The sequence below is a fragment of the Morone saxatilis genome, unplaced genomic scaffold, assembly GCF_004916995.1.
Source record: "Morone saxatilis isolate NCDOM2014 unplaced genomic scaffold, NCSU_SB_2.0 Contig20, whole genome shotgun sequence".
NCBI lineage: Eukaryota > Metazoa > Chordata > Actinopteri > Moronidae > Morone > Morone saxatilis.
Genome location: NW_023339763.1, coordinates 21,798,801 through 21,823,596, shown reverse-complemented (window position 1 = coordinate 21,823,596; position 24,796 = coordinate 21,798,801). Strand labels below are relative to the sequence as shown.

Genomic DNA, 24,796 nt, shown 5'->3' with positions numbered 1-24,796 from the left:
TGGGAGTCAGCTTTGTCTGTGACAGTCCGGCCACCAGCAAGATGCCATCAGGGTGCTTGCTCTGTGCTTTCTGCCTGAATGAATCCCACGAAAGCAATGCACACAGCCACTGCCACCACATCTCTTGGAGAATGTACAGCATTTATCCGCTGTGTGGCCAAGGACTTAACTCCCCTCCATTAAGCCCTGAATTCTGCATGCAGGCAGGAGCTGCCATGTGGAAAAGTGGGCTGAAGGATGCAGGAAAACAGGGTTGGAGTTGGAATAGGTTATCCATGTCCATTTCCCCGCCATGTCTGTACTTTTGTTTGGTCCCCCTCCCTTTACTACGTGTTCCAGACCAGATAGTTTAACCCACCATTATGTTTGCAAGAAATACAGGCATGTTTTATGTGTGATAATACCCTTGCTTACAGTTTGTGTGTTTATGTTCTTTCCTACATTCCTGACCAATGTTATATTTGTTGTGCCGTTATGTTTTGATTACCACTGACATTATCAAATGGTTGGAGCTAACACCAATCATCCTCGCACATACATTGAACATATCTTTTGATTTACTTTCTACAAGTTTTAACCAATTCGATATCATGACCAGGATTAGCGATAATTACTTTAAGGTAATATTACGTAGATGTGTTCTGTACAAACACAGTTATTACATATATGATACAGAAATCAAGTTGCTTTTAAATTCATGCAATTCTCACACATTTAAATGTTTGCTTTCTACTTAGTGTTTTTGTGGTAATATTACACTTTTGTCCATAAGAATACTGCCCTCTTCAGGTTGAAAGAGCACTTAATAAACCATGAGAGTCTAATACATGATTCAATTCACCAAAAAGAGAGATGGTAAAAGCAGAGATTTGACAGTATATATACTTCTTCTGTGGCACAAACAACACTGTCAAATATCTGGATTCAACAAAAATTCACATTTCTGTCTTTGTGATTGTGTGTGTGTGTGTGTGTGTGTGTGTGTGAGAGAGAGAGAGAGAGATCTCCAGCCAGTAGGCTGTGGCTGGGTGCTCATTTTGATCCGTCACTGCTAGATGAGGCTTATGCCCCTGTGGCTCTTATCAAGCCAGAGCAGAGTACTCCCTGCTGAGAGTCTCACTGTCTGCCAGCCACAGCCAAATAGGCTACCACTCCTTCATGACCCCTCCTGTCAGAATCCAGCCTATCATGCTCCCTCACAGACAAACATACATGCACAGAGACACAGAGGCACCAACTCCCAGTACGGTCCTTTATGTCATTCAAGTGTGATTCACAATTAAATATCCTTGAAGATATATTTTTTTAAATACGCTGAAGGATGCTACTAATGAAAACTTCTGATCCGGTCTAAATCCTTTAGCTGGACAAATAGGTTTTCACTCAGAAAAGCAAACATCTTTATTGCATTTCTTCTATTTATTTACATTAATAACACAATATAGTAAGTGACAAGTGTATATTGAATTGTGTGTACTCCATGTTGCTAAGTTCTTTTTTTATTTTCACAAAATTCTAAAAGACTCTAAATGTCTGAGCATCATACAAATAATATAACAGGCAATTGAACAAAGAAAATACAAACCACAAAACAAGTGAAGAGGCTTTTTATGGTAAAAATGTCTTTGTGCCCTGCTCAGAATAATTAGCATAAATTAGCCTACAGAGTAAGCAGTACCCATCAAACCATGGTGACTACACCAAAATTCTTGTGGTGACACACATAACACGTTTGCTTTATAAGGGCTGTATTTTGCAGTTTTCACAGTACGAAAATCTCTCCTCCTTGAGGTCTGCAGACCATCTCCATCATAATCTTGAGAAAAATATCTCACAAAATTTAGGGACTGGTTTTACCGGTGTGGCACAGTTCTAAATTCTAAGTTCTAAATTAACCAGGTCCTAGATGACATGTGATCATGGAAACAAAAACACACTGCGAGATCTGGGTTTTTTAAACAACAGATTATTGATTTTTGTCTTTTTATGTCTTGTGTGTGTGTGTGTTGTGTGTGTGGTGTGTGTGTGTGTGTTGTGTGTGGTGTGTGTGTGGTCCTGTGTCTGTGTCAGCAGTCCCTCAGGTACATGTTCTACCCCTGAAGTGTCAGGCTGTTGTTGTGATAGTCGTGCTGTCCTGATTTGCGTCTCTTTGCTCTCTGTAGTAACCTGAATCTCCCTGGGCGCCAGGGGAGCCACACCTCATCCTATCTCCTGTGTGTGTGTGTGTGTGTGTGTGTGTGCAGACAGCTAGCTCATTGACCATTAAAGCCTCTCCATGTGCTTAATAGGCACAGTGTTGAGCCAGTGCAGTCCACTATAACGTCTGAGGCTGTAACACTCAGTAATGTTGGACACTGTAATGTTCTGTACGCTCTGTGCTGTTTTTATGTTGTTTATCCAGGCCAGCCTACACCACTTGAGCAGTGGCAGCTACTTAAGAGGCTTAGGAGCCAATTAGGGAGGCATACAAGCTGACGCATGCTGAAGTACTCACGTGATGGATAGTATGATCTTCGCTGTGTATTATTGGCTGTCCAAGTGTGGCTTGATGTATCAGTAAACAAACAGTGGGAATCAATAGTTTCAATCAGAAGCTCTGAGATGTATAGAATAGATAAATGCATGGTGACAATGCTATCTGGTCATTTATGTGACACAGGTGAGCAAACATGCTCATAAGCACACACAAAGACAGACATTTGAACACAAAGCACTGCACATGTTAATGTAAAGACGTAATGTAAAGGCACAGACACAGTACAGCCATTACAAAAGAATAATGGGCCAGGAGGCTAATGCAGTGGTTCAGATAGATCCCACTCTGCCACGCTATTGTGGTGGACTCCCCAGGAAATGAATTGCAGCCATTGTGATGTCCTAGCTTGGCACTTTCATTGTTATGAGTGTCTGTGCATAGGCTAATGTCTCGTCATAATACACCATGCATCATCCTGTGTGAACACCGCCACTGCACTAACAGCCAGTAGAAATTGCTTGCACTCACTGCACCAGGATTAAGTTGTGTACGTGTGCGTGTGTGAGTGTGCCTAGATGCACTTGTGTTTATGTTTATTCTTCTTTCACAAGCCTCTTTCTAGGAGTAGTAATCAGTTTTGGTTCTGTTGCGACACAGGTTGCAGGTGGAGGTTTAAACAAATTATTTTTATGCAATTTCCAGTCAAGTATCCCTACCTCCAAAACAGATGCAATTCAGTCAATTCATTACCAATCCACAGCGGATGCTATCAGAGTCAGTCAACAGCCACTCAATGTTTATCAGGGCCAATTAAGACCAATCAAGCCTATTAGACATCATAATGTCGGCAGACACAGTGATGAGGGCAGAGCACTTAATGAGGCTTCACTGAAGAGAAGTGGTAAATGGTCTTGTGGTCACTGAGCACTCTCCCAAGCACAGCGTCCTTCAGACAACCATAAGGAAGTCCCCTCTTCCTCTGATCTCTATTTCTTTCATCTTATTTACTCATCTGCATCCAAGCCCCCTCCCTTCCACCTCTGTGCAGAAGCCCGCCCAGTCTGCAGGCATACATTTGGTATCATGCTCCATGTCCAAGCCAATTGTGCAGCTAAAGGAATTATTTCAGTACATTGCAGGCAGGCAGTGAACCAGTCATCTTTGTGCTATCGCCACACAGCTCTTCCCTTCCCCCCCGCCATCCATGCTGTCTCTTCCCCAGCGCCCACTTACAGTGTGCCTCCAGGGCAGGGAGCTATACACATCTCAGCTCATCTTCTCCTATCTGGCCCTCATGGCCCCATTGAGCCTGGACACTGTGTTTCTTATAATGGCTAGCGGGGCAGCCAGTTACAGTGTGGGGTAAAATGTAGACTAGAACCCCAGTTCTCTAACCTGGATGATGCTCTGATGAAGCCAGCTCATCTGGAGAGAAGATAACACAACATATGGGGTTTTTTTATTATAAATTGTAGGGAAAAAATCAGTAGAAGGTTTGGCATCAGGTTTCACAGCAGCAGCAATGTTTTTTTTATAATGAATTGATGAAAAACTGTATTTGGACAACTGGTAGTCAATTGTTGATCAGCTGATCCAAACATAAATGGGTTTATATTTCTTTTACAGTAAACCCACAAAAAAGGACATCACATTAACTCATAGTGGTATCTGACAAGAGCATTTCAAACATCAGAAACCACAAAACCTTATTTGTAGACTGAATGATCATCATCATCATCATCTATCATTTTCTTTTAGCAAAATGTTTGTGTGACTTCAGCAATGGAGCTTGATGTTTCAGTTCTTTTTGTTAATAATTAATCTGGCCCAAATGATGCTTCTGAAAATAATGTAATCCCTTTTCATCACCTCTCACATCTCATTAAGCTTCTGAGATGGTCTCACTTGCTTTATTTCTTTGATCACAGTTGAATAGCCCCACACTGAAGTAGCCATTCTGCTATAATTATGTGTTATTATAAGTCTCCTGACTCCTCCATTTGGCTAATTCTGTTTTCCACATCACCAGCAGACACTAGAAACATTTTCTATTTGTACCTTTTTTTTTTGGCCCTGCATTGCGACATTCAGGGCGTGATTGTGTAATCATCATCATACTCCTGTGAAAATCAATGGCAGGTCCATGTTCTATTCCTGGCTACTAGAAATGGCCCTTTTCCTAAGAGTAGAGACTAGAGAGAGGAAGGAGGAGAGGGAGGAGGGAGGTGCGGTGGTGAGAGGAGAGGAGAGGAAAGGAGAGGAGAGACTGTCCGATGCTGGTTGGCATGGTAACCTGGCCAGGTGAAAGGGAGCCTGGGAGAAGGGAGGGAGAGGGGGCTTTTGTCTCACGGGAGTAGCCTATCAGCAGCCAGCCTATCCCCCACAATCCCCTGCAGGCTTAAGCGTATCATCACTGCCCTCTGGGTTGCTGTGGAGGAACAGGGCTCTCCTCACCTCCACATAAAAGACACGTCGTACTGTGCAGTAAACATACACTACACACTCTGCCTACTATTCTTTTCTTATTTTCCAAAATCTGTAATGCTGATGTTTCATTTCTGTAGTTATTTTTCTAACTAATGTGAGCTACAGATGCAGCACCAGTTTTCTAGGAATAATCTTAGGATCAAAATAAACATGTTTTGGGCTGCAACACACTGGCATCATGTTCTCTGTCATCATCCTGAATTAGTTATCAGGGGAATTGATGCCTAATGAGAAAGTGCACCCCCTTTTTCCTCCTTCACCTCCTCTCTTTTGCTTTCTTTCTTTTTCTCTCTTCACCCCTCCCCATAGTCCTGTTCCCATAATTCCACTGGATATTAAAGAAATACATCAACACAACAATTACAGGGCCACAAAGTGCGCCTCAGGGCTGGCTCAGCTGGGCTGTTTGCACACACGCATGTTTGTACACACATGCATATACATAGACATGAGCTGATGCACGTGCAAACACACTTACACAGACGTTCAAATTGCATGCGCCTTATCTTTGAGCTGTCCTCGTGTTGCAAAGACTCTTTTGTGCCTTCTTTTACATTTATCTCAAATCAAGATGTCATGTTGTAAAATTTTCTTTCTTTTTGTCACCTAGCTCAGTATCCCTCTCTGCCAGGAGTGTCAACAAGATCGCCCTGTGCTGCCTCTGAGCCACTTACACTGCAAAATGAAAGTGGCTGTGCTCTAAAACGATAACGTTTAAATAAAGCCTGCGCAGTTTTTTTTTCTGCTCATTTTTCCAAGTGTGTCTCACAAAAAATTCATACTTGTCATGCAAAATAAATCAGCTTTCTTTTCCATAGCCGAGCCCCAAATGGCTGCAGAGTGAATAAGAGATGAGGCTTAAATGTTTGCAACCTCTTGCCTGACACTTCCCATCACATCACTGTGGTTACGCTTAGTGTGTTTGTGCAAGAGTGAGGACACACGTTTGTGCATGTTCATGCATGAGCTTGTGTGTGTTTACGTGGGTGTGTGTGTGTGAGCATCTGGGAGCAGAGGGTTGTTATACACTCTGCTGTGGGTGTAATGAGGCATGTATGTCGTTAGTGTGCGTTTAGTGTTGTGTCTTCAGAGTGTTGTTAGAGCATCACTGTACCATTTAGGACCCTCAAGTACAAGATGCACACCAAGGCTGCTTGTTGCCTTCAACACAAAATTAAAGGGATGCTGTACATTATCGGAATAGTTTGTGTGCCTACTGTAAGCAAGTTTTTTCCACTCAGTCACTATATATATATATATATATATAATTTTTTATTATTATTATTTTTTACTTAAATCTTTGCTTAGTATAAAACTAACACTGTTAAGATGACACGTCATGTAATTACAATGTCACAAACCAGCATAAACAATAGTATAAACAAAACAGTAGTACAATGTCTGATCCTTAAGGAGTCCTGAAGGTTTCATTTCTTGTGAATAAATGGTGTAAAATATGTAAAAAAGAACATATAAATTCTGTTTTTTGATTATACATAAATTAACCATGTTAAGCTAAATAAAAGATGAGTAACTGCGTTTGAACTATTTGCCGAAGCAGTCTGTTGTTGATGGTTCAGCATTATGTTGGCATTGTTGTTGCTCTAGCTAACAGGAGCTAGCTGGCTACATCTAGCAGCATCTGTTGATAAGATACCAAGGCCATGGGACTGACTGAAAGATATGATTATTAAATAAAAGTAGCCAGTTTAAAAAGGGTATTTTGAAATAAAAAATGCTATTAGGAAATAAAAATGAACTCAAAACTGGTCCTATGAAAAACAAAATGATAAAATATTTCATAATAACCATTTGAGTTTTGATTTATTTCACAATTTATTGGTTTATTTATATAGTTTTCTCTTTACTTATATGGACATTTATTTCATACGGCCTAATTTATTTATTTAATATTGACCACTTTGGGGCTCCATAGATACTGGCTGAATAAAAAAAAATTGAACTAGGGACATGGTCTCATGGTTAATTCCTACTGCTGTTCCTTTGAACAATACATCTATTAGTTATAAGTCCAATCAATTAGCAATGTGATTCATCTAGAAAATGACAAGATATCTATCTATCTCTTTTTCTGCACTTTATTTCCACACCAGTCCCTGCCATGATCACGTCATACCCCAACACCACGCTGGCCACACAGGGTGAAGAGAAGAAGATGAGCTGCACGGCCCACGGTGAGAAACCCATCATGGTACGCTGGGAGAAGGAGGAACGCATCATCAACCCCGAGACCAGCCGCTACGTGGTTTCTGTCAAGGAGGTGGGCGATGAAGTCATCTCCACCCTGCAGGTAGGAGGCTGTGCTACTTGGAATTGTAAAATTCAAGATATGGTCATCTTTTGGACACGTTATATGTTATGTGAAGCCAAACTGTTTTGACAGAGTTTTGTTTTTATGCTCTGTCTGGCTTTACTATTTTCTTATCAAATACAGGACTGTAAAATCCTTCCAGTGATACATTTTGATATGGAAAAATAACTGTTCACCACTCATGTCTACACTAAGGCCTTGTGATGATGGGCCAGGTAGACCTTTTAATGGGTCACAAGGCAGTTGTGGGAACCATAACTGGAGGGAACACTTCTTTTGCATCAGTTCATTTCTAAAATCATCTCATTTCTTCAGATCATGCCCACAGTGAGGGAGGACTCTGGCTTCTTCTCTTGCCATGCCATCAACTCTTTTGGTGAAGACAGGGGAATCATACAGCTCACAGTGCAAGGTATAACAGCAACCATTTCAACTGTTCAAAGAAGAAATACTGTAATGAACCTTTCAACCTCTACACCAATTGCAGATAATGACACATTTCTATTTTACCTAAAGTTCAGTAACACTGAAATAACACTGTTTGTTAACTTTGCGCCTCATAGAGCCCCCAGACCCCCCAGAGGTGGAGATCAGAGAAGTGAAGGACAGAACCATTGCACTGCGTTGGACTATGGGTTTTGATGGCAATAGCCCAATTACAGGCTTCGATATTGAGAGCAAGAACAAATCAGGTAAAAGAAAAGACACGTATCTAAAATCAGATGTTATGATCATAAAATTATTTTATAGCATTAGTTAAAATGTGTAAGCTTCTAGAGAATAATGTGTTTTGGTTGATGGATTATCTCTGCATTCACTTTGTCTCAGTGCTATAATGTAATATAGCTTGTCCTAATGCACTTAGCTAGATTTGACCTCTCCCCTGACTTCAGCAACCCCAATAAACCTCACCCTCTCCCCTCCACAGCCTCCTGGGATACCGCTCAGAAGACCAAAGATGTCTCACCTCAGCTCAACCAGGCCACCATCATCGACCTGCACCCTTCCTCTACCTACAACATCCGCATGTTCGCCAAGAACCTAATTGGCAAGAGTGAGGCCAGCAACGAGCTCACCATCACCACTGATGAAGCAGGTGAGAATGAACTGTTTTTTCTTTTCTCAACCCACCCATGAACATATACTATATAGTCTGCACAGAAGTTAATCATACACAAATGTTACAGACACTTGCTATTTACTCTTGTTTTCAAGTACACAAATAATATGCATTAAGAGTAACAAGGGTAAATGTAATTTGTTGCTATGACCCAAGAAGTCAGTGAAACAAAAACAGTGAGAGTGAAAGACAAGAGGCAGAAGGAGGTAAAGGGCCAACTGAGTGAATTCATTAACAGCCCGGTGACATCAGCACCATTGTCTCTGTTGCATTATTGAACACACGCTGACCCTGCACTAAAAGCAGAACTTTTCAATTAGCGGCCTCAGTAGTAAATGTCACACTACGGTCAATAGACTGAGGCTGGACCCCTTCTGCAAATTAGCCCCCCTGTCCCTTCATCTACCGTGTCTGCCACCCCGCACAGAGCATGTCTCCTCACCCTCAGCAGCCAGTTTAGTGGCGTTTTGCAGAACAGTATGGTTTGCAAAAGCCTTTTTAAGATGTTTAGGACAGTTGGATGTGTACAGTGTTATAATATGTACATGTTGGTGATATGATCTCAGCTCCTGATGGACCACCTCAAGACGTGCAGCTGGAAGCCCTCTCCTCTCAGAGCATTCGAGTCACTTGGCGAGTAAGTTAATCTAACCATGTGGGTTAAAGATGTATGTACTTTTCCATGAAGTGAGTATGTAGCTGGGTCCAGATAGATACAATCAGGGATGATAGAGCTGAGTTTTTGCTTGTGTCTAAAAGATTGCTGTTTCAAATTCACAAAGAAATTTAGTACTGTTTTCTTCTCTATGTCAACAAGTCTTGAACTAAACATTTAACCTGCTACTGCTTCAGTTGAGCTGCTCAGCAGCAAGCAGTAGAAGACTGAAGCTGTACTGGTCAGCTCCCAGGTGTGACTTTGTTTTATTTATTTATGAATGTAAAGCAGGATATTGCATAAAAACAGCCGGCATGCTCAGTTGGCAGTTCCTGAATAAATAAAGGAGTTAAAAGAACCATGTGTGTAGCTAAAGTGTATGTGGTCATTATCAGTCCTTCATGTCTGGTAGTTTAGGTGAGACAACAAGTTTATATTTTGATCATTTGCACGGACATTGTGGCCTTGTTTACACCATGAATCCATTCTTCCAGAGTTATTCAAGTTGTGTGTAGATCGAAGGGATACATACTTATTTCACACATGGCACCAGAATGCGTCTAAATATCACAGGATGACTTGTGATCACATTTTACTTCCTCTCTCATTCTTTTAACATGGGAAACTGTAGCTACTGCTTAACAGAAAAAGGGCACATTTTCTCTCATACGTGCAGCTAAAGGAGAGAATTGTGTTGGCTGCTGTATGTGGTGCCTCATTTTGGGTGCCAACTGTGGTACTTTCAGTGAGTTATTGGGAAAGAAAAACTTGTAGGAAGGATTATAATACTATTCATATACTGCACTACAAAAGTTATTCTTCCTTCAGCACAACTAGGGCAGTATTTGCACATGTGACAACATGCATTATTCCCCACACCTGTGTATTGATTGTATTTATCAGTATCAGATCTGAATACATCCTTATTTGCGTTTTGTTTGGTATGTAGAGCTCTGCATGTGTAATTGCATTATCTAAGATGTGTTTTTAGCCAGATGCTGCGCATGGGTGACAGACAAAAGAGGGTACCTGACCTGGATTTTGAAGATCTTGAGTAGACAAGACACTCAGGGAAAGACCACAAAAACATAAAAATGTTATTTTGTTGTTATTAAGTGTTATTGGTGTAATTTAAAGCACCTTTGTAATCCGAAGATATATTGGATACAGGCAGTGAGTAAAAAAAAAATGTACTTGCACTCAAGTGGAAAGGAGCAGGGACTTTCATCACCATTGTCTCAAATAACCTTCGTTGTTCCTCTGCCAGGCACCTAAGAAGCACCTCCAGAATGGAGCCATCAGAGGCTACCAGGTAGGCTACAGGGAGTACAGCTCTGGTGGAAACTACCAGTTCAGTGTGATCAGCGTGGAGACCACAGGAGACAATGCAGAAAGCCTGGTGCTGGACAACCTGAAGAAGTTCACCCAATATGGAGTTGTGGTACAAGCCAGCAACAGTGCTGGGACGGGGCCTTCTTCCACAGAGGTGGCTGCTACCACACTGGAGGATGGTAAGACAGGACAGAGATGAACCTGGAATATCAAACTTATATAATAAAAAAGACATTTGCTAAAAGTGAACAGTGAGATCACAAAAAAAGGGATTGCAAAAAAACCTAATATTATTCAAATATATTGGATGTGATGTTTAATTTTACCGCTGTGTCCTGACAGAAGTAATGCCAACACATCACATATGTGAATTTGCTTCTTCTCAAAGAGGCAGACAGCGCTGTTTAATTATGGAGAGATTTGTGAGGATATATCACTACCTAGTGGAGATCAGAGGGTGTTGCCACATGTTGTCAGTCCTAGAGTTTCTACTGCAAGTCCACTTTTTTCACCATCTATCTTCTGGCTCTTTCCCACTAGTGCCCAGTCGACCTCCAGAGAACGTCCAGGCCACTGCCACGTCTCCAGAGGTCATCTCTCTCTCCTGGCTGACCCCTCCCAAAGACGCTCTGAATGGCAACCTGCTGGGTTTTAGGGTCATCTACTGGGCCAACCTGCCTGATGGAGGTACACATTATATCTGTACACTATTAAAGACATGAATTGTTATGTACATAGTGTTGGAATCTGCACTTTGTAAAATATTGATGAAAAATTAAAAGCTGCTTGATTGTGTTTTTAGAGGAATTAAAGTGCTCTTGAGGTTTTTGGGCCACAAAGACCAGATAAAAGATCCACACACTGCACTAATAGCTCCCGGTAGATTCAATTTAACGGAGCAACAATTTGATCTAACAGAGATGTACAGAGATTTACATTAGTGGTGGATCCCTGTTTTCTTTATCTTGTTACTGCGGACACACATTCACACATGTATATACAGTCCTCCCACAATTACACACAATTCCACTGATCAAGTGGTGGGAAAACCACAAGTTCAACATGTTTGTAAAAGCTCAAGGATAAACACAGTGTGTTTTGGTGAGTAATTTAATGTAAACATTACTTTTGTTTGTTTACAAGAAAACTCCACTCAGACTGGACCAATGAGAGCAGTGTTATAAAAATAAAATTGCCTTATACTCCATGCATATGGAAAGGGCCAAAATACATTTAAAAATAAAACAAAGATTTGATCCAATGTAATAAACACATAAGTCACATAAATTATCTAAAAAGGAAACAGCCAATCATTGAAACTTCTGCATAGAAAAAGAAATATTAGATCAAAAAGAAAAAAAAATATAAAACATTACTGATAATATAATTCTTTCCCAAAATGGTTGAATGGTTTTCTGATCTGCAATTCAGTCATGATGTTAATACTAATAGATGTATAAAAGCATTGTAGGTTCCCACACATGTGACTTACCTTGATATGATATAATCAAAGTATTTGTTAGTTTCTATTTAGTGTCTAAGGTCCAGTCTTGATTTGAGTGAGTATTTATTTATTTATTCAGTAATCTGCGTGTAAAAAGCTATGAGCTAAAAATATGCAATGCTGTGTTTCTATAATAAATACATAATAAGGATTGTTATTGATCCTAATGAGTAAGCAAAAGCTAATAGTTACCCAGGTGTATTCTGGGTATCTGAGTAACCTCCCACTCTGCATGGTCCTGTGGAAGTGAGACAGCATGCCATGCCACTGTCACATGCCGGGTTTGTGTCAGAGGGATTGGTTGTGACAGCATGATTACCTTTGACCCCTGCACTGTCACATCATGTTGGCCTGCCTATAGAACATGACCGCTCAGGACATGACAGCCAGGACTAGTTTGCATGGTAACAGTCTGTAGCTCTATGGGCCAATACTCAAAGTAACATTTAAATCTTATATATGGTCAACAGCCCAAACTTAACATGTATGATTTGCAATTAAACTGTTGACAATTCTATATCCCCAGACAAGAGATCAGACATCAGTATAAGAGAATGTAATGTTGTTGACCAGCAGAGGGAGATATAAGCCCTTTCTAACAAATAATATTGCAGATTACCAGAATACCAGTGTTGTTGTTGGAAAAAACACTACCAGTTCAAGGCTCTATTAATATTACACTAAATCATGTCATGCTTGCAGGAAGCTGTCTGAGAATGGCACATATGTATGTGTAGGTTATAATGTATAGTGTATATAGTGTTATATAAATGTGACTTAAAACCATAAGATACTGCATTTGTTTTGTCTCATATCAATGTAATGCACAAGCAAATGTTTGGCATTTTTGCTTGGAAAATCTGAAACTCAAACAATTTTGTCAAAGAACCAAATACCAAATATAATATCTTTTGCTTAACTAATCAATTGAAGCTACTGGAATTTTGATTTAGAATTGCATTTCTTCCATATCTAGTTAAAGAAAACATCAAATCACCAGTGATTTTTAGGATTTCACCTTTAATAGTCCTGCACTGTTCAATACCTCACAGAAGTGGAGAAGTCACCTGCTGTCAACTCTAATTAGACTAATTACTGTCAATCACACATCGCAGTGTTCCCTATTTGGATTTGTTTTTCTTTATGATGAAACAGAGCCAAGTGGGCTTAGAACCCCACATCTGAACCAGGAAATAAAGATATTAAAATAAAGGTAAAACAAACAACAGAGAAGTAATTTACAGCAGTTGGTGACATTTGTATCATATACAAAGACACTAGGCAAAGACACATACACAATCAAGCATAAAATGCATTTACTGTACAGTAAAACTTCTGCAGTCCTGCAAGTGCAATGGGTATTCCAGGCATTTTAATTGCTCATTAGAAGCCAGAGAAGAAGAAATGCAGCTGGTCTCATAGGTCTCTGGGGAAAAGTGAAAAGAGAGAGAGGAGGAAGAAAACATTGTTAAGAAGGGATATTGACAGAGAGTAATGACATCAATAATTCAAACCCTAACAGCTGAGGGTAGCAGGTTGCCAGTCAAGACCTGCCACCACAGCAGACCTTGGGCGCATCGTTGTTTAAAGTTTGTGATTGAATATGACATTATATCCAAGGCTGTGCTATGACACCCTTGGGCATGACATCTACTTTTATGTATGTGATCTGCTGTATAATATATTAGTCACATGTTTGGACAAGTGGCAGCTCCTGGATTATTTACAATAAGAGACTTGCATAAGGCCTTTGACCTGAGGTGTCCTCACTAAATCTGATTTTATTCTCCCACTCCCTCCTCTCTTGCGTTTTTTCCCATCAGAGCTCGGAGAGATCAGGAACGTGACAACCTCTAAGCCCTCTCTGGAACTGGATGGACTGGAGAAGTACACCAACTACAGCATCCAGGTGTTGGCCTTCACCAGAGCTGGAGACGGCGTTCGCAGTGAACAGATTTACACCCGCACCAAGGAAGACGGTAGGAATATTAAGTCATCTCTCCAAATAAAAGGCGTAGGGGCAGCTGCCACATTGAGCTTGCAAGGCCATCTTGTGTCTCACTCAGGCTGTTTTACAGATATGCTCATACTTAGTGTAAGTTTGACTCACTGCTGTCTCACTGCTGTAGGGCACCAAAGAATTACAATATGTCTGATCTTTACATTAAATGGAGAAATGTCATTGTCATTTTGAGAATATTTTGCAGCAGCGAATGAAACCCTGTGGTAAAAATGAGGGGAAGAGGAGGAAGGGTCTTAAATATGCTTATTAAGTGGAGAGCTGTAACTCTTGCATGTAGCAGAAAGTCCTGTAGAATACGACATTTGGCCATCTTTTATCTTGCTTTATAATCAGTGAAAAAAGCACCATAAAAACCTTCTGAGTAATAATATTAGCTTAATGTGGGAAATATATCAACTAGATCATCTTCATCTTCTCCTTTTAGTTCCTGGTCCTCCGGCAGGTGTGAAGGCAGCTGCTGCGTCAAACTCTGTGGTGTTTGTGTCCTGGCTTCCTCCTCTCAAAGTGAACGGCATCATCAGGAAATACACCGTTTTCTGCTCCAACCCACACCCCACGGTAACACATTATAGAATATGAAATTACACATTGTTCATAAGTAATGTCCTCTTTTAAATCTTTGAACAATTTAGCATTTTGAATTGGGTGAATTACTTAAAGGATAAGGCGGGCGTTATTCTGTATTTTTCTTATTGTCAACAAATCCCATGAAACGACCAAAACTTACAATGTGTTTCTCTGTCTCTCAATACTGTCTGACCTCCCTACTCTGTCTGTGGTACTCATCTCTGAGGCTATTCATTCCTAAAGTAAAATTAAGTAACATTTTCTAAAAGCAACTTAAAGCAGCTATAATCAATATTTTCATATTGGATGCAAAGGCTCTGTGTAATGTAAGGGGGTCACTCAGAGTAATTAACCTACAGACAGTAATCACAGACTCTGTAGTCTACAGAGCTTTGTAGCATTTTTTAGCTGTTTTGATTTTCTAGCCCACAGTGCACTACCTGCCAACCACCAAACAGCAGACACTAACAAAGAGTCATTGTTGGGTGTGTTCAGAGGTGCAACACACCTGGAAGTTTTTATGGGATTTGATGGCAATAAAAGAAACGTAGAATATCATCAGACTCATCCTTTGACATTAAGTCAGTGTTTAATGTTGCTGGAAAATATGAATGATGTTTGATCTGTAGCAGCTGTAGTTATGATTGTCCTGAATGTCTTCCTTCACCCAGGTCAGCAGCGAGTTTGAGGCGGCCCCAGATGTTTTCTTCTATCGCATCCCCAACCTGAGCAGGAACCGTCAGTACAGTATCTGGGTGGTGGCAGTCACTGCTGCAGGCCGTGGAAACGGCAGTGAAATCATCACTGTCAAACCCATGGCTGAGGGTAGGTACAGGGGGGAGTTACAGTTTGATAGTTAGTGCAAAATAAAGCTGAAATAGTAGTACATAGGTATACCGTGTTCCACATTTAATCTCCAAGCAGATTACCTGATTTACTGGTAAATCAAACAATGAGAAGTAAAGCTTTATGTCAACCTCTAAAATAGGTCAACCGTGGTCTTTGTGTGTGACCAGACTATAATATCCAAGATAGGATGCATCATTGTGGGACTCAAAAAAGGTCAAATTGTTTATATAATAGCATTTTTAAATTAGTATACTGTAGGTTAAAAATCGAACAGGATCCCTTGTTAGGGATTAACATTCTTCACCCACTACAACTCGCACCATGTGAAAAAGCTAATACCTAGCATCCTAGCAGGGGAGCGTCTGTTGAATGGAAATAACCCTGTGTTTGACCCTGTCAACACTCTACATGCTTGGTGAGAGCTGATAAGCTGATTGCATATGCTGATAGACCCCATTGTGTCTGGAGTCAGGACCCACAGCTCCTATTAGGACGTTTGCATCCTGTCTGAGATCCAGGTGATGGATGTCCTCTCTTCCCTACTCCATCCACTGCTCAGATGGAGAGAGAAACACCATAAACTGTGAACCCTAAGCCTGAAGTCCTGACTCAGTGAGCTAAAGGGTTAGAGAGAGTAAATGAAAGAACAACAAATGTGAAAAAGTCTTTCTGAAATCATTTAGAAAACAACAACTCATCTAGTTGTGACTGCATCTCCTCTGTGGGCTGATGAAGCACGTTTGTATTTTTGCAGCTCCGTCTCGGATCCTAACCTTCAACCGGACAGTAACGACCCCCTGGATGAGGGACATTGTGCTGCCTTGTAAAGCAGTGGGTGATCCATCACCAACCATCAAGTGGTTGAAGGAGATGTGAGTACAGTACAAATATAAAACATACAGTAGGTGTTGCAATCAGTATGTGTATACAGTCGCCAACAGTAGCTGTGTGACACTGAAAAGGTAACGCTAATTCTTACAATTATGTTTCAGCAATGGAACCCCAGCACCTGTTGTAATTGACAGCCGGCGCAGCGTCCACGGTAATGGCAGCCTTGTTATCCGCACAGTGAAAGCAGAGGATTCTGGGAACTACACTTGTGTGGCCAGTAACAGCTTTGGGTCGGACAAGATCGTCCTCAATCTGCAGGTTCAAGGTAAGAAATACAACGTGGAAAAAAAAACATTTCTGTACCAACCTTCTACACTAGTGCCCATCAGAATGTATAGCACCTACACACGGGATGTTTGGAGCATGCTGCACCTGTGGATGGGAGTCAATGCATTTATATACTCTCTTTGTAATAAATGATTTGTGTGCTTTGTGTGTTTTCTTTCCTTTAGTTCCACCTGACCAGCCTCGCCTCACAGTGACCAAGACAACCACCACCTCTATAACCCTCTCCTGGATCCCCGGGGACAACGGAGGCAGCTCCATAAGAGGTCAGATAACACAACCATGTCTTTCTTGACTTTTTTCTGCTTTCCTTCTCAAAAATATCAGAAGGGTTTTTTATTCACACTAATTTCCGAATGTGTTCTTTTCCAGGCTACATTCTGCAGTACTCGGAGGATAACAGCGAGCAGTGGGGTAACTTTGCCATCAGTCCAAGTGAGCGCTCCTATCGGCTGGAGAACCTCAAGTGTGGCACCTGGTACAAGTTTACACTCACAGCCCAGAATGCAGTGGGGCCAGGACGCATTAGTGAGATAATTGAAGCAAAGACCCATGGGAAAGGTATAAACAAAGAAGTTTTCTTTTGAGATGCACATAATATTTTAACTGATCATTTAGATTTTGAGAGATGTTTTAACTTAAAGTCACTGCACCATCAAAATATTTTATTATCTTTATCAGTGAAGGATACATATGTCTAATTAAAGCAAACTTCAAAGCCACTTTCCAGCTTAATTTGTTGCCATTGATTCATTTTTATTTTTTTCTCAGTAAGCATATAGTCAGGTGATTAAAACTGCATAGTTGTAATTGCTTAATCAATAGAAAAACACCTGTTATCATAATTACTTATTATATAACAAAGTAATTTCTTTACGCATGTATTGCGGGGGCAGCTGTGGCTCAGAGGACGAGCAGGTCGTCCACTAATCGCAAGGTCGTTGCTTCGAACCCCGTCTCCTCCCGCCACATGTCGAAGTATCCTTGGAAGCAAGATACTGAACCCCAAATTGCTCCTGTAGTGTAAAAGCGCTTTGAGTGGTCGGAAAGACTAGAAAGGCTATACAAGTTACAGGTCCATTTACCATGTACCATTGCCTTTTCCATTCCTAATAATGTAATTGATTAGACAATTAGTCGTTAAAGCCATTTTTAACATTCACAGGCTACAGGCCAGTTTTGATTCCAAATGTGAGGGTTTGCAATAATTACAAAATTACAAAAATAATCACAATAATAAAAGGGATTCTGGATTGTTGAAATTAAAAAACTACCAAGATTATTTTCTAACATTTTAGCCCTTTAAAAAAAATAAAATAATCAAAAATAGTCATCACATTAATTAATAATAAAAATTGTTTGTTGGATCTTTACATTTTTCTTGTTACTTGTAATTGTTAAAAGTTAGAGCATTTCCAATCAGCTTAGAGCACATCTGCCGTAGTTTTCAGGTTTTTTCAGGCTTTCTTTCCCCTCCCTGTACAGAACCTCAGTACTCCAAAGAACAGGAGCTCTTCACTAGCATCAACGCCACTCGGGTCAAGCTAAACCTGAATGGCTGGAATAACGGCGGATGCCCCATCACCTCCTTCACTTTGGAGTACCGGCCCGTAGACTCTCCCACGTGGACCACGGCACAGCGCACCTCCCTCACCAAAAGCTACATCCTGTACGACCTGCAGGAGGCCACCTGGTACGAGCTGCAGATGAAAGTCTACAACAGCGCCGGCTACGCTGAGAAGAGAGTCAAGTTTGCAACACTCAGCTATGATGGCAGTGAGTTAAAACAATAGCGGGGAATAGTACTGTTTCCCACTCTTTTCTCTCAAGTCACTGAAATATCTGTCATGGCCTGCTGAAACTGGCAGGGAAGTGTACCTGTATGATTCACCGGCTGCTCCAGATGTAGTATAATGTGAACACTGACACTCTGACTGTTAAATAAGTAGAGAATCTGTGATCAAAGACCTAAGTTTCCAGTAACTGTAGCATACTGAGTCTGGCTCACTGCAGTGGTTTGAAGCAAGAGGAATAAATCACTTTTTTTCTGTTGATGGCAGAGCTCGAGGCTGGAGGTGATTGAGGCTCTCTTGATGAATTGGGCAATAAAAAACACATTTTATGCTGACTCTGGTGGCTGTAGCTGGTTTGGTGTGTTGCTGCCTGACACCTTCATCACAAGCCTACTGAATGCCACCACACAAGTGTAATAATTTCATGATCCCCTTTGAGATAAAGGCTCACATACATCTGGGGAGCTCTGTGGCATTCTGCTATGATCAGTCCTGAAGACCACTTCCACAACTCCTTCACTTCCTCCTTCACCAACATCCTGCAGCTGTTGAACAGAAAAATCAGACTGAGCATTTAGATGTGAAGGATAAGTTCACTGGTATTTAAGTACAGTTCTGCAGAATATTAAACCTGATATTACCACCAATAATGTAAAAGGTCAAGTTCTGATATTAACAGAGTGCAGCAGCTTGTGGCGAAACACTGTATGTGATTGGTTTGGAAGAAAAATGTTAAAGTCTGAGGCTTTGAGCTGCTGGTGGTCTTGATAAACCTTTACACAGTGTGATAACTGTCAATCAGTAGGTATCGTTCAACGACACAAATCCAGTGTTTTTGTTGTTGGCTTTCCTACAACACTGACAATTGTTCTCTTGTATGCAAATCATGTCTTAAAGCCCATCTGTCATAACGCATATCACATGACTTCTGCACAGGTACAATCGCACCTTTGGTGAAGGCACCCAATGTCAGTGAGGAAAACTCTGGCGGTGGTGAAGGTTTGAAGATGATGGTGACCATTTCCTGCGTGTTGGTGGGAATCGTGGTAATCTTCATTGGGTTGCTGGTACTTAGGAGGAGAAGGAGGGAGCAGAGGCTCAAGAGGCTCCGAGGTGAGATAAGAGAGGTCATTGAACATGACAGATTTTGGCCTCTATTGTCTTCCACAGCAAGTAAAATTTTCTCTTTTTGTTTTCCAGATGCAAAAAGTTTGGCTGAGATGCTCATGAGGTAAGAATGTTTAACAGCTTCACTGTTTAGCCATTATCAAGACAGGTTTATCAGTATGAAGACACTACAGCTTTTTGAGGAGCATTCATTACAACAAATCTTTGATAATAAAGTTCTCTTTTTTTTGTGCTCTTCAGTAAAAACACACGTCCAGCAGAGCCAATTAACAAACAGCAACAGACGCTCCGCATGCACATTGACATCCCCAGAGCCCAGCTCCTGATCGAGGAGAGAGACACCATGGAGACTGTTGGTAAGTGTGTACTGCTGAAATATAGGCAGCTGTGCTCATTTGTTTTTTGCTTACAACAAATGAACCTGGTAATTGAAGTGCTAAGCTTGTTTTTGTTGCTGTCCCACAGACGACAGGTCCACTGTGTTACTGACTGATAACGACTTTGGGGAGACTCAGAAACAGAAGTCTTCCACAGTCACCCACACAGTCCACTACCAGTCCCTTTCCCAGGCCACCGGTCCTTTGGTAGATGTGTCTGATGCCAGACCAGGAACCAGTAAGTCCAGTACGGACGCTTTTTTTAACTTCATAACTCATAAAATGAACATTTGGTTTTGTTTGTGCGTCCTGTTTTCTCTGCAATGTTTTTTTTTTCAAGTAGTTTTTCCTTTTGTTCATATGTATTTTCCCTCCACTGATGTGCTTTTTGTTTGAACTAAAGCGAAGCCTGCGAGCTAGGTCAGGCAACTCCAGTCACACCACACTCACATGGCATACTCTTCACACTGCAGCACACTCTTGTGATCTGGTCCTTGAAGGTGCCCTGTGGAGTTTTCTTGCAAACAAACAAAGTTGCAGTATGTTTACATTCTGTCTTGCTCATCAAGGCACAGTGTGTGTATCCTTGAGCTCTAACAAACACATTGCCTGCATTTCCTTCCTCAGAAAGCATTTGCAAAGCAGAGTATTTTAAATGCTGCATTGTTTACTAGCTTACAGTCTTCTTCCTTTGCTGGCACATTACTGCTTATCTTGGTGCAGTGCATATATCAGTTTGTTTGTCCATTGAGCTACTAGAGGTCTGAAACTCCACTTGGAACCTTTAAGCATTCAGTGCTCGGCTCACTCTTTCGCTCCACACTGCTCATCTGAACAGCTCTGCTGACACCTGCTGCTGCTGCTGTTTATGTAAAAGTTATATTAGATGCTGGGAAATGTTACTATTAACGCTGTCATGACCATTTCATGAAGTTTAGTCATGTCCTTTATCTGACCTCCATAAAAACCCTGCCTTTTCCTCCTCATCCTCAGACCCTACAGCCCGCCGCACAGCCAAAGCCGGCCCAGCTGCTCGCAACCGCTACGCCAGCCAGTGGACCCTAAACCGCCCGCACCCCCCTGTCTCCTCCCACACTCTCAGCACTGACTGGAGGCTGCCCACACCAAGAGTCGCAGGCTCTGTTGACAAGGAAAGTGACAGCTACAGCGTCAGCCCATCTCAGGACACAGGTAAGCACCACATCTGGATACAGCTGTTTCCTAACTATAACAGTATAACATTACCCGTCATCTCTAACAACAAATCAGTAAGACAACATCTCAACAATTCTGCCACTAACTCTTGACACTAATTGCTCCACTAACCCCGGCCCGTGTCCAGACCGAGCGCGGAGCAGTATGGTGTCAACAGAGAGCGCTTCCTCCACCTACGAGGAGCTTGCCAGGGCCTACGAGCACGCCAAGATGGAAGAGCAGCTGCGCCACGCTAAATTCACCATCACCGAATGCTTCATCTCTGACACTTCTTCAGAGCAGATGACGGCAGGCACTAATGACTACACTGACAGCCTGACCTCCAGCACACCGTCCGAATCAGGCATCTGCCGCTTCACTGCTTCCCCGCCCAAGCCTCAGGACGTCAGCCGGGTCATGAACATGGCCGTGCCCAAGGCCCACAGACCGGGTGAGGCCACAGATCTGTTTCGGCCTGAACCCTGACGGCATGCTCTCCTTTTATTACAACTGGCCTCATTATGACGCTGACGACACTAATACCTAAACTTCAACTTCTTGTTTAATATTGATATCTAACCATTAACTAATGCCAACAGTTAATCTAGATGAACTGTTGCAAAATGTATTTAAGTTGACTGTCTCAGTTAAGTTAAAGTCTAGGGAACTATTAAATCTGAGTTACATAAAATAGAACTTTCTAAGATATTGATCAATTAATATTTCACACTGCTGACTAAATAATCATGAGAACTCAGTAAGATTCTTGCATATCTAAGGTAGGAAACTGTGTCTGCTGTGTTGAAAACCAACATTATTTATCACGTAGTCACAAGCTACTTTGCAAATAAATCTACTTAAATCCAGAAGACAATAAGCAAATGCGGTTCTAGTCTAATAGTTTTATACTATTGTCAGTGTAATGAAGCCAACAGCGCCAGAGCAAGGACACAGGGAGACAGCCTGCATGTCTGTGTGATAATACTGAATAAACTCTATTGATTTATTGCTTTGATAAGCTGACAAAGCTGTATTTTCATCCCATATAAAGGTGAGTAAAAAGATGAACTCTTTTGAGGACAGAGGTTTCTAAAACCAGTGGACTCAACTGCAGGTGGAATGTTGCTCACTGAACTTGATATTTATAATAACTAGAATAATAAAATAAGTTGGAGAGTTCAGGTGATGTTGAGAATGGATGCCTGCATGTGTTTTCTCTTATACCTAACGCTGATGTGCGTCTGTTGTCCTGCAGGGGGCGAGTTGGTTCACCTTCCTCCGTACCTGCGCATGGACTTCCTGTTAAACCGAGGCATGTCCTGCTCGGGCTCATCCAGGGGGACAGCTAGTGGGGAGAGAGCGGCCATGGGCCAGGCCTGTCTGGAGCCCCAGAAGAGTCGCTCACTAAAGCGGCCCTCTCGCATGGCGCCCCCGACGCCCACAGAGGCCCCTCAGGCCAGCAGGGACCCAGTGGCCCAGTGGCAACCTGGCTCTGCAGCCACACTCCCACACAGAGAGGGCTCAGAGCTGGCCCAGGCCGCCAAGCTCAGCACCTCCCAGGAGTCCCTGCTGGACTCGCGAGGACATCTCAAACAGAGCAGCAACCCCTACGCAAAGTCCTACACGCTGGTATAACAGCGGGGGCACCTAGGGCGGGACTAGAACTCACTCTAACACTGGACTTAACACTCAAGTGCAGTAAACTGACTTTCACCACGCAGTTCTGTATATATGTCCCCCCCTCCAAGGGCAGGGTCACTTTTACTAATCTCCTTTTATTTATTTTAGAGCTTTCTTTTATCTCTTGTTTGTATTTTTTTTTTCTTTGTTTCACTTGAGAAAAAATTCACTCATCGGAAACCACTCCAGCCGGAGCTTTGCCAAACTAATTGAGTAATGAGGGAGCATTATTTATTCTTGATTATTGTTAATTCTTTATAATTAATCAGTGATTATTAATTGTTAGTTGTCAGCTATTAATGATCATTAATTATTGATTACCAAATGATCTATTATCACCATTACTACAATGTTTTCATAAGAACCCGGACATCTTTTTTGTTTTTCTGGAGTGGAAGATGACCATTTGGAGTCATTTTTTTCCTATGGAATATCCTTCTGAAACACTGAATGAAACTTGGGAGAAATCTTGGAATGAAAGCAATTGACACCAGTCCAAACTTTTCAGCTGCTCTCAAATTGTTACTTTTTTTGAAGAAAAAAAAAATCTATTTCCTATGGATGCATGGGGACTGACCAATTAAAAGACAATGAGGATTACGATCGTGGCTGGACAGCCCAGTCGAGCATTTTGTCACACTATGAAATGATCCAATGTGAAGATTTATTATTCTTATTACTATAAATATATATATAAAAAGAGAAATCACTTTTATTTGTGGATATTACAGGGAAGAATTGATTTGGTTAATAAAGTCCTTAGTCATGTTTGCACATATCTCGTTTTAATTAGGAAATGGAGTCTCTGTTGATCTTTCTCTGTGTCCCATTCTCTGATGGTGCAATATGAAAAAAGATATGAAAAGTATATGAAAACTATTGCTCTATACTGTACTGTAATGATGAAAAATAACTATGTTGTGAGTATACTTACAGGGCCGGACACTCTCCAGCTATGTATTCAGGTGTAGTTTACCACTGCTTGTTTGCCAGGGTGGTAAATGATGTTAGCTAGAATAGGGAGGGTTTAGAGAACTAATGGTTTGCACTTCACAACACCCCGACTCAAGTGTCTCCAGATAGATCCCCCTACTCTCAGTGCACTAGGTAGAGTCTTCAGGGCTCTCACTCTCCTCAGTAGATTTACTGTTGCTGCACTGCAGCGATGCTCCTCTACAGGGAAAAAAAAACGTGAGACAATCCAGCAGAATCCCCCCTTCAAACCAAACCTATAATGTCTATGGGAAATATCTAAAAAAAAAAATGTGGATATACGTAAGAAGCTGTTTTTTGTTCCTGTCTACCCTGGCCCATTTCTGTTCTTTCTGTTTCTTTGAGTTAGCCTGAAGGGAGAAGAGTTTGATCCAAAATGCTGTGAGGTCATTATGTCAGTTTCTATGATTAGTTTCTATGATTACCTGTCTTCATTATGATTATACATTTTAACAAAAAAAAATGTCACTTTTTATTTTTAACATGAGTGTTCACCGTGGTGGCACTGGAATAAAGAGAAACTAACACAAAGTTCAAATTTGATTAATAAAATGGCTGTTCCCCAAAGTGTCCTCCACGGGTTTGACATGAGTGACTGATGGTGGTGTGGAGAAGAAGCAGATGCATGGAGGCTCCACTCTCCGGCTGTTTGGGATGCTAATTTGAGCAGGAGACCCTGAATACCGCCTTATTTTCATCATGACAGCAGTAAGACTTCCTGTCCGTAATGTCTCAGCAATGAGGTTTAAATGTTGGCCGGTCAGATCATCTTCTGTGTGATTCTGTAGGGCCCGTGCCTGCAGGTGGCAGTGTTGTAAAGAGTTATGTTGCTCTCAGATCCATCCTCTTCCAGGAACTTTCATCCCAAATCACTTAAACCTTTCAGGAACACTTCATGGAAATGCAGTTTATATTTCTGAGCCATTTTGTTGTTTGGAAGTGTGTATTTTTTCACCTACTTCCAAGGTTCATGGAGAAAGGGAAAACAGGTCATTAAGAATATATATATATATATTTATAAAGAACAGCTTTAACCCATAAGAACCCATGGTGACACGTGTGTCACACACACTTTAAATGTCCTTGAATTTTCCATATACAGCTTTATGC

At 41.4% G+C, this 24,796-nt stretch overlaps 1 protein-coding gene across 1 annotated transcript in view; it reads left to right on the top strand.

Moving 5' to 3' along the window:
* The window catches only part of dscama (Down syndrome cell adhesion molecule a), a 68,601-nt gene extending 44,457 nt beyond the window's left edge, over positions 1–24,144 (top strand). The window contains exons 10-31 of the mRNA XM_035665965.1: positions 7,078–7,274; positions 7,611–7,707; positions 7,859–7,987; positions 8,224–8,391; positions 8,982–9,052; positions 10,338–10,581; positions 10,943–11,089; positions 13,730–13,885; positions 14,354–14,487; positions 15,168–15,321; positions 16,100–16,217; positions 16,338–16,501; positions 16,689–16,787; positions 16,894–17,082; positions 18,007–18,297; positions 19,251–19,427; positions 19,515–19,545; positions 19,683–19,798; positions 19,908–20,057; positions 20,813–21,010; positions 21,162–21,464; positions 22,269–24,144. Coding sequence (XP_035521858.1) covers positions 7,078–7,274; positions 7,611–7,707; positions 7,859–7,987; positions 8,224–8,391; positions 8,982–9,052; positions 10,338–10,581; positions 10,943–11,089; positions 13,730–13,885; positions 14,354–14,487; positions 15,168–15,321; positions 16,100–16,217; positions 16,338–16,501; positions 16,689–16,787; positions 16,894–17,082; positions 18,007–18,297; positions 19,251–19,427; positions 19,515–19,545; positions 19,683–19,798; positions 19,908–20,057; positions 20,813–21,010; positions 21,162–21,464; positions 22,269–22,648 — 3,713 coding nt within the window. The 3' untranslated portion in view covers positions 22,649–24,144. The remainder of the gene's footprint in view (positions 1–7,077; positions 7,275–7,610; positions 7,708–7,858; positions 7,988–8,223; positions 8,392–8,981; positions 9,053–10,337; positions 10,582–10,942; positions 11,090–13,729; positions 13,886–14,353; positions 14,488–15,167; positions 15,322–16,099; positions 16,218–16,337; positions 16,502–16,688; positions 16,788–16,893; positions 17,083–18,006; positions 18,298–19,250; positions 19,428–19,514; positions 19,546–19,682; positions 19,799–19,907; positions 20,058–20,812; positions 21,011–21,161; positions 21,465–22,268) is intronic.
* The last annotated feature ends 652 nt before the right edge of the window (positions 24,145–24,796 follow it).